Raw genomic sequence first — 10,010 nt, 5'->3', positions numbered from 1 at the left:
GCAACTCACTCCAGTATTCTTACCTGGAAAGTTCCATGGACAGAGGAGCCTGGTGGGCTACCGAGTCCATGGGGTCTGTCACAGAGTCAGACACAGCAAGTGAGCACGCACGCACGACTGTGCCACACATGGTGCTAGGCTCTGGGGGTATAACAGTGAATAAGAAATTTAAAAACTGGCATTTCAGTGATGTCCCCGGTGGTCTAGTGGTTAGGACTCTGTACTCCCAATGTAGGGGGCCCAGGGTTCAAGGGGGCCACTCTTGCCTCCTCTTGCTGGGGCATGGGGGACGCTGGGGGTAGACCCCACACTCTGAAACTAAGTTCGCATGCCTCAACTAAAGATCCCGTGTGTCACAGATAAGACCCGGCTGTAGCCAAATAAATATCTAAAAAAAAAACACAAAACTTGCGATCAACTCCCTTTCAGATAATTTCTTCGTCCAGAGCAAACGTTCCTGGTCTCCTGGCTTTTGTCTTAGTAGGACTCTGCCGTCAGGTGGCGCCCGTACCCCGCCATGAGTGGGTTCTGCTCTGTTCTGACTCAGCCCAAGCCACTGGGATTTCTTTGAAGTCCCGCTTGCCGCCGCTGCTGCTGCTAAGTCACTTCAGTCGTGTCCGACTCTGTGCGACCCCATAGACAGCAGCCCACCAGGCTCCCCCGTCCCTGGGATTCTCCAGGCAAGAACGCTGGAGTGGGTTACCATTTTCTTCTCCAATGCATGAAAGTGAAGAGTGAAAGTGAAGTCGCTCAGTCGTGTTCGACTCGTAGCGACCCCATGGACTGCAGCCTACCAGGCTCCTGCGTCCATGGGATTTTCCAGGCAAGAGTACTGGAGTGGGGTGCCATTGCCTTCTCCGCCCGCTCGCCGCAGGATACGGTTTTTACCTATGAATAGGATTCCTCGAGCAGAGCACGGCAGGAGGGAGCAGGCGGTCACTAAGGGATGAGTGGCCATCCTAAGATAGCCACTCATCCCTTCTTTATTCCACTAAACGCCTCTGTGAGCCAGATGATGTGCCTCTCCCAGAGCTCATACTCGGATGGGGGAGGACAGACAAAATGCCAATAGGGAGGCCTCCCCACCTAGTCTGGCGCAGGACACTGGAGTTAGAATTTTGCCCTCTCCCAGTGGGGCTGTGTGACCTTGGGCAGCTTGCTTAGCCTGTGTGTGTTTCCTCTGCTCTAAAAATGGTACTGATAGCACCCACTTCATAGGGTTGTTGGTGAGCATTAAATGAGTGAATGTAAAGTACATAGAAGGGCCATGATGTGTTCCTTAAACTCAGTGTTAAAAATTCTAATTTGGGGACTTCCCTGGTGGTCCACTGGTTAAGAATCTGTGCTTCTACTGCAGGGGGCACATGTTTGATACCTGGTCAGGGAACTAAGATCCCCAATGCTGCACAGTGCAGTCAAAAAATAAAGTTATATAAATATATAGCAATAGCAGTAACAGAAAACACCTGTTCTGAACCCTGAACTTGACGATGAGAACATTGGTAGCTTTGAAACTCAAAACACATCACTTAACATTAACCATTTTCTTAACTTCTGTGCTTTAGTTTTCTCATTCATAAAAAAAAAATGTTAAAGTGTTTATGAGAGGAGTGTTGGTACATAATAAACAGGATGAGGCCCTGATGATGCTGGGAAAGATTGAGGGCAGGAGGAGAAGAGGATGACAGAGGATGAGATGGCTGGATGGCACCACCGACTCAATGGACATGAGTTTGGGTGGGCTCCAGGAGTTGGTGATGGACAGGGAGGCCTGGCGTGCTGCGGTTCATGGGGTTGCAAAGAGTCGGACACGACTGAGTGACTGAACTATATGCAAATACTAGCTCATGGTAAGAAGCACATAAACTTTCACCCTTACTGTATGAAGAAACAAAAACAATCACTATTGTAGAAGATGGTTAAACATAGACTAGAAAGAAAAACTCACCTTTAATAAAGAAAATGTCCAATTTCTTATGTATCTAATAACACATTTCCAAATACATTAAACAAGAATTGACAAAACTGCAAGACTTTGAGAATCTATGTTTTGAGTAGCATTATTTTAATTTTTGAAAGTATTTTATTTTTGGCTGTGCTGGGTCTTTGTTGCTGTTAGGGCTTTTCCCTACTGCTGCACACAGGCTTCTCACCGAAGTGGCTTCCCCAGGGCGCTGGGGCCTCAGTAGTTGTGGCTCCCAGGCTCTAGAGCACAGGCTCAGTAGTTGGGGTGCACGGGCTCAGTTGTTCCATGGCATGTGGGATCATCCAGGTTCAGGGATCGAACCGGTACCTCCTGCATTTGCAGGCCGATTCTTAACCACTGAACCACCAGGGAAGTCCCAGATATTTTATTATGAACTTGCTCAGTGAGTAAAAATGTCGTTAGTAAGAGAGTCTAAAACACTCTTAAGAAGTTTGACCATTCAAATACTGACGAGGCCACCCAACACCAAAGAAATGTACAGCATCTTGAATCACACGAGGAATTATAAAAATTGGTCACATACTAACTTTATCATTCTGAGTTATAAAACCTCCCCTAGAACTGCCCAGCAGTCCAGTGGTTAAGACTCTGTGCTTCCACTGCAGGGGGCCTGGAGAGTTTTTTGGCTGCAGCATGTGGGATCTGAGGTCCCCAACCAGACCAGGGATGGAACGCATGCCCCCTGAATTGAAGTGCAGAGTCTTCCAGCTGAATCCCTGGGGATGTTCTGGGCCAGGAGTTCAATCCCTGATTGGGGAACTAAGATCCTGCAACAGGTGTGGCACATACAAAAACAAAGATAAATAACAGCTTCTATTTAACAAACAACAAAACTCCCCTGAAATGCTTCTTAACCAAATTAGGGCTTTGCTTTACGGAATAAATCTAGACATGCAGTCTACTGCAGCCATGAATATCCCCAAATATGCCATTCAAATACAAGAGTGAGAAATTGTGTATTTCTATTTGAGGGTCGTGTTACTGGGACCATGATTTTCATTTCAATGATCCTCAAGTTGTATGAGCTAACTCCGGGAATATCATCCCATTTCCAGACTGCTACGAAGGAAAGAGAGAGCAGGGGACCTGGTTGAGAGAGGGTGAAGAACATTCTCTCCTTTCCAACAGCCCTCCAGGAATCCAAACCACCTCCCTCCGTACTGGCAATAAGCTCCATTCACCACCAGATATGAGAAAATCTGAGAAAGGCATTTCTTTCTGTTTTTTTTTTTTGCTGCATGGCATGTGGGATCTTAGTTCCCTGACCAGGAGTCAAACCCTTGCAGCGGAAGCGCAGTTGTAACCATGGGACCACCGGGAAAGTCCTGACAAATGCAGTTAAAAACATTCCACAGGGACCTCCCTGGCGGTCCCATGGTTAAAACTCATGCTTCCACTGAAGGGCGAGTGGGTTCGACTCCTGGTCAGGGAAGTAAAACCTAACACACAGTGTTAAAAGAAATCCAACTGTGTTAACTTTGGAAAAAAATCTATGTCTCTTTAGTAAAGAAGATGAGAAGAATGTGGTCAGGCAATGACAGAACTGGTCCCATCACGAGACCAAAATGAAAGTCAAGACAAGTATTTCCTATCAGTACCAAAAAGATCACATACTCTGACCATAATGCGGTCAAATCAGTGGAGAGAAATGGCATCACGGAGCACAGTAAACCTGAGTCTAAATTCAACGTAGTTCAAACAGGGATTCACACGGGTGCAGTGATGCACAAGTGAAATGTTATGAAGCTCCTACAGCTCAAAACTCACGTGGCAGAGCTGAAAGGGTCCGTGGAGAGGCAGTCAGCATTCTTGTGGGATTTTATTAGAAATGGTGGCAAATACAGAATTTTGGTTCCAATGGAAGGAGGAGACATGGATAATGCTAGCGATCGGAACATCTACCCTGTTTCTCTTCTACTATTAGGGGCTTCCCTTCCCCGGTGGCTCAGTGGTAAAGAATCTGCCTGCAATGCAGGAGACGCAGGTTCGATTCCTGGGTTGGGAAGATCCCCTCGAGAAGGAAATGGCAACCTATTCCAGTATTCTTGCCTGCATAATTCCATGGACAGAGGAGCCTGGAGGGCTACAGTCCATGGGGGTCACAAAGAGTCAGACCTGACTGAGCTTAAGACTCATTTGTGCCCTGCAAATGAAGAGAGGGAAATAAAGGCTTTCTCAAATCTATTACTGATGAGAGGGTCTCTCTCCAGGGTTTGGTCTCATGTGTAAAGTGAAGGATGAGTATGTAAGGTTTTCCCTACATTCCTTAATCCCATATGATGCCTCTGCAGTGTGAGTTTTATTTTTTATTTTTTTGGCCCTGCAACATGGCATGTGGGATCTTAGCTGCCCCACCAGGGATCAACCCTCTGCAGTGGAAGGGTGGCATCTTACCCACTGGACTGCCAGGGAAGTCCTGCAGTGTGTTTTTACAGGAACTGTACCTTTGAGACAACAGAGGGCTTTCCCATATTCCCTTAAAAAAAATACAAGTGTGAAATCTTACATTTCCATAAGATCTGAGAGTTCAGAGATGTTTCCATCTTTGTTCATTCACTGAGCTCCCTTCCACCACGTCATCCTTCTGCACTCAGTACTTTGAGAAAATGAATGAAGGCTTCTCCCCATTCCTTTCATCCGCAGACCCTCTTCAGGTGGCTTTTAAGACTTGAAGAATTAGTGTAGCTTTTCCCACATTCTTTACATTTATAGGGTTTCTCTCCAGTGTGAATCCTAGTATGTTCCTTAAGCTTTGAGGACTTACTGAAGGTTTTCCCACATTCCTGACATCTATAGGGTTTCTCTCCAGTGTGAATCCTAATATGTTCCTTAAGCTTTGAGGACTTGTTGAAACTTTTCCCACATTCCGGACATTCAAAGGTCTTCAGGTTGTGATTTCTCAAATGTTTATTAAGGTGTAAGATGTATCTGAAGGTTTTCCCACAATTCTCACATGTGTAGGGCTTCTCTCCCGTGTGAATTTCCATGTGTTTCTTAAGGAACGACTGATACACGAAGGCCTTCCCACATTCCCTGCACTTATAGCTCTTCCCTCCCATCGAAGTTCTCCTGTGCGAATCGGAACTTGGAACAGGGACAAATGTCTTCCCACTTTGATTATTCTCATTATTTGTCTCTGCCTCGTAGGGTTGCGTCTGCCCGGCAGGGAGAGAGTTATTTAGGAAGGTGTTTTCACACTGATGAGAATGACGAGGTTTCTCTTTCATGGGCGTCCCTCCTGTCCTAAGGGAGATGTCTCCCTCTAAGGCCTCCCCACGTGGACTGTATTCACAGATGCTCATGCCCATGTACATTTCAGCCTGCAAATGAAGCAGGTCGTTCTGATGATCCATCCGCGCCTTTGATTTCAGCTCTGTCTGAGTTCTTGCACGTGGAATCCAAGGCATTTCCTGCCACTTGACTCGGTCATCTTCGTTGTTCGTAGAGATTTTTTGATTACTGTGTAAGAGGAGAATTTGTTTCAAAATATCTGAGTTACGTCTTGGGTTATGTTTCCTCATGGAATCTCCCTGTGATGGCACAATCTTCTGGCCAGGGTTAGAGATGTCTCTCGTCTCAGGATATTTCCAGAATCCAACGGGAGAGGCATCTTTCTCGTGGGCGGCTGCGACTTGCTTCAATGTTCGCCCTCTTTGCTTGCCCGGCTCCTCTATTCTATGGGACATCCAGTCTTCTCTGAAATCGGAGAGTCGGGAACCGCTGCTTGCCAGACATGCTCTGTTCACTCCCTGAAATGTCCTTTTAGCAAGGCTGTTCTGCCGAGGGGTCGAGTCTTTGGTTTGATGTCGAGTCGCCCAATCTGAAATGAAGTGGTGCAAAAGTCAGGTCTTTGTGGAAAGGAAAAGTGGGCTGGAGAAAGCAGGTGAATGCCCGTGGATCTCTTTTCAAATGCTCCCTCTGTAAGGAAAATGGGAGAAGGGAGAAAGCAAGAGGAGGCAGGCAGAGAGGCAGAGAGAGATATTGGAATTTGGGACGTATGAGGAGTTTGACTATGGTTAAGATCAGAGGTTCAATACACACAGCAAGATGGTAAGAAACAGTTCTGGGAACTTCCCTGGTGGTTCAGTGGCCAAGACTTGGCGCTCCCAATGCAGGGGGCCCGGGTTCAATCCCTGGTGAGGAAACTAGGTCCCACATGCCGCAGCTAAAGATCTCACCTGCTGCAACTAAGACCCGGTGCAGCCAGATATGTAAATATGATCCTGTGAGATTGAAGGTACAATCGTGAATGCCAAGCATGAGAGAACTGTGAGGACCTATACCAAGATCACAAGTGTGAGGCTTTGTACCAAGGCCACAGACGCGGAGCCCAGCACCAAGGTTGCCTTCGGAACTGAGTCCCATAGCAACCATTGTCACTCCACTCCCATCCTTCCTGGCCAGCTCCCTGACCCCATATTAAGTAAAAATGCCCACTTGGGTACTCACTCTATAGTACCCTAACCAATCACATAATGCCACCCTTCCAGCAGGAATTTTCTTTGTCTTGAGGCTATAAAAATTGGCTACTAACTCACAAAAAGCATCAACACTCTCTTGTCTGCCAGGAGGTCACCTGCTGTGCTGGTAGCACCCTCATTATCTCTGTTCTTATAAACTCACTCCTTTCTGAAATACTCCATGTCTGGAAATTCTTTTCCAATCCAACCTACGACTGCCAGGACAAACTGGACAAAGAGTCTGTTATGGGTTGAATTTGTGATGCCCCCCACCACTATGGTGGCATTAGTGGTAAAGAACCCCTTTGCCAATGCAGGAGACTTAAGAGACAAGGGTCCAATCCCTGAGTTGGGGAAGATGCCAGGGAAACGGAAATAGCAACCCACTCCAGTATTCTTGCCTGGGAAATCCCATGGACAGAGGAGCCTGGCAGGCTACAGTCCATGGGGTCGAAAAAAATTGGACACGACTTAGGGACGTCAAGGCTGTATACTGTCACCCTGCTTATTTAACTTATATGCAGAGTACATCATGAGAAATGCTGGGCTGGAAGAAGCACAAGCTGGAATCAAGATTGCTGGGAGAAATATCAATAACCTCAGATATGCAGATGACACCACCCTTATGGCAGACAGCGAAGAGGAACTCAAAAGCCTCTTGATGAAAGTGAAAGAGGAGAGTGGAAAAGTTGGCTTAAAGCTCAACATTCAGAAAACGAAGATCATGGCATCTGGCCCCATCACTTCATGGCAAATAGATGGGGAAACAGTGTCAGGCTTTATTTTTTTGGGTTCCAAAATCACTGAAGATGGTGATTGCAGCCATGAAATTAAAAGATGCTTACTCCTTGGAAGGAAAGTTATGACCAACCCAGATAGCATATTGAAAAGCAGAGACATTACTTTGCCAACAAAGGTCCGTCTAGTCAAGGCTCTGGTTTTTCCAGTGGTCATGTATGGATGTGAGAGTTGGACTGTGAAGAAAGCTTAGCACCGAAGAACTGATGCTTTTGAACTGTGATGCTGGAGAAGACTCTTGAGAGTCCCTTGGACTGCAAAGAGATCCAACCAGTCCATTCTGAAAGAGATCAGCCCTGGGTGTTCTTTGGAAGGACTGATGCTAAAGCTGAAACTCCAGTACTTTGGCTACCTCATGCGAAGACTTGCCTCATTGGAAAAGACTCTGATGCTGGGAGGGACTGGGGGCAAGAGGAAAAGGGGACGACAGAGGATGAGATGGCTGGATGGCATCACCGACTTGATGGTCGTGAGTTTGAGTGAACTCCGGGAGATGGAGATGGACAGGGAGGCCTGACGTGGTGCGATTCATGGGGTCGCAGAGAGTGGGACACGACTGAGCGACTGAACTGAACTAGGGACTAAGCAACAACCACCGCAAGTCCATGCTGAAACCCCAGTCCCACAACAGGATGCTATTTGCAGGTGGGAACCTCCTGAGGTAATTAGGTTTAGATGAGTTCATGAGGGTGGGATGGGACTCAAAGATGGTGTTACTGTTCTCAAAAGAAGAGGAGGAGACACCAGGGGTCTCTCCCTCTTTGCCATGTGAGAAGGCAGCCGTCTGCAAGCCAGAAGAGGGCCCTCCCAGGAACTGAATCTGCTGGCATCTTGATCCTGGACTTCTCAGCCTCCAGAATGTGAGAAATAAACAACTGTTGTCTGGGCTACCCGGTGCATGGTATTTTGTTTTTATCAGCCTGGACTAATTAGATGAAATGAATTAAAAAAACAACAACAAAAAACAGAGATGAAATTTATACAGCATAAAATTAACCAAAGTGTACAGCTCTGGCATTTGGTACCGTGTAGGGAGAAGGCGATGGCACCCCACTCCAGTACTCTTGCCTGGAAAATCCCATGGATGGAGGAGCCTGGTAGGCTGCAGTCCATGGGGTCGCTAAGAGTCGAACACGACTGAGCGACTTCCCTTTCACGCATTGGAGAAGGAAATGGCAACCCACTCCAGTGTTCTTGCCTGGAGAATCCCAGGGACGGGGGAGCCTGGTAGGCTGCTGTCTATGGGGTTGCACAGAGTCGGACACGACTGAAGTGACTTAGCAGCAGCAGCAGCAGCAGGCTGCAGTCCACGGGGTCGCAAAGAGTCAGACATGACTGTGCGACTTCACTTTCACTTTACAACCATCACCTCCATCTAGTTTGAGAACTTTCCCCCTGCCCACCCCACACCCAAGGAAGCCTCATACTTATTAAGAAATCACTCCTCAGACTTCCCCGGTGGTCCAGTGGTTAAGAATCTGCCTTGCAATGCAGGAGACACAGTTTTGATCCCTGGTGTCCCCTTAGATCCCCAGGAACTAAGATCCTACATACTGGGGAGCAACTAAGCCCAGGCGCCATGACTACCGAAGCCCACATGACAAATAAGTCCGCGCTCTACAACCAAAGAACAAAAGATCTGGCATGATGAAATGAAGTTCTCGAGTGCCGCAACTAAGACCCCTTGCAGCCAAATAAATAAATTAAAAAAAGGAAAGCAAAGGATAGACTTCCAGGGTCACGGGGGAAACCATGTCTGCCACCTGGGGGCAGTGGGTGAGTCTCTGGAGCACAGGAGGGGCCTGGCGCAAGTGGGCCCTGTCCGTCAGCAAGTGCAGGAAGAAGGGGCCTCCTTACCCACACAGGCCAGGTGACCGCAGGTCTCCAGGGTCACATCTCTGTAGAGCTGCCTCTGTGCGGCGTCCAGCAGGGCCCACTCCTCCCAGGTGAAGTTCACAGCCACATCTTCGAAGGTCACCGAGTCCTGAACAACACACGCATTTTGGCTCAGTGGGGTATGGACTGTCATCGAGTTGAATCATGTCCCCTCCCCGTTGTTGTTATTCAGTCACCCAGTCATGTCTGACCCTTTGCCACACCATGGACTGCAGCACGCCAGCCTTCCTTGTCCTTCATCATCTCCTGGAGTTTGCCCAGGTTCATGTCCATTGCATCGGTGATGCCATCCAGCCATCTCATCCTTTGACCGGCCCCACCCCTTCTCCTTCTGCCCTCAATCTTTCCCAGCATCAGGGACTTTTCCAAGGAGTCATCTGTTCATATCAGGACTCCTTAGGGAGTCCCCACCCTCAGTTCAGTTCACTTGCTCAGTAGTGTCTGACTCTGTGACCCCATGAATTGCAGCATGTCAGGCCTCCCTGTCCACCACCAACTCCCGGAGTTCACCCAAATTCACGTCCATTGAGTTGGTGATGCCATCCAGACATCTCATCCTCTGTCGTCCCCTTCTCCTCCTGCCCCCAATCCCTCTCAGCATCAGAGTCTTTTCCAATGAAGCAACTCTTCGCATGAGGTGGCCAAAGTACTGGAGTTCCAGCTTTAGCATCATTCCTTCCAAAGAACACCCAGGACTGATCTCCTTCAGAACGGACTGGTTAGATCTCCTTGCAGTCCAAGGGACTCTCAAGAGTCTTCTCCAACACCACAGTTCAAAAGCATCAATTCTTTGGCGCTCAGCTTTCTTCACAGTCCAACTCTCACATCCATACATGACCACTGGAAAAACCATAGCCTTGACTAGATGG

General features: G+C 47.9%; 1 protein-coding gene across 1 annotated transcript; it reads right to left on the bottom strand.

The window, feature by feature from the left end:
* Window positions 1-1,115: 1,115 nt before the first annotated feature.
* ZNF114 (zinc finger protein 114) lies at window positions 1,116-9,274 on the bottom strand. Its single transcript, XM_070770228.1, has 2 exons — window positions 9,103-9,274; window positions 1,116-5,807 (listed from the first exon to the last, which is right to left on the bottom strand). The coding sequence occupies exons 1-2, from the start codon at window positions 9,272-9,274 to the stop codon at window positions 4,621-4,623; spliced, it is 1,359 nt and encodes a 452-aa protein (XP_070626329.1). The 3' UTR covers window positions 1,116-4,620.
* Window positions 9,275-10,010: the final 736 nt, after the last annotated feature.

This window comes from Bos indicus, chromosome 18 (assembly GCF_029378745.1).
Source record: "Bos indicus isolate NIAB-ARS_2022 breed Sahiwal x Tharparkar chromosome 18, NIAB-ARS_B.indTharparkar_mat_pri_1.0, whole genome shotgun sequence".
Lineage (NCBI taxonomy): Eukaryota > Metazoa > Chordata > Mammalia > Artiodactyla > Bovidae > Bos > Bos indicus.
This window is presented reverse-complemented; position numbering and strand designations above follow the sequence as displayed.

Bases quoted from the DNA above. Each gene is read 5' to 3' on its own strand.
- ZNF114 (XM_070770228.1), bottom strand. From the start codon at position 9,274: ATGACAGTCCATACCCCACTGAGCCAAAATGCGTGTGTTGTTCAGGAC. The intron at 5,808-9,102 runs GTAAGGAGGCCC...ACTTCATTTCAG, and splicing joins CGGTCACCTGGCCTGTGTGG to ATTGGGCGACTCGACATCAA.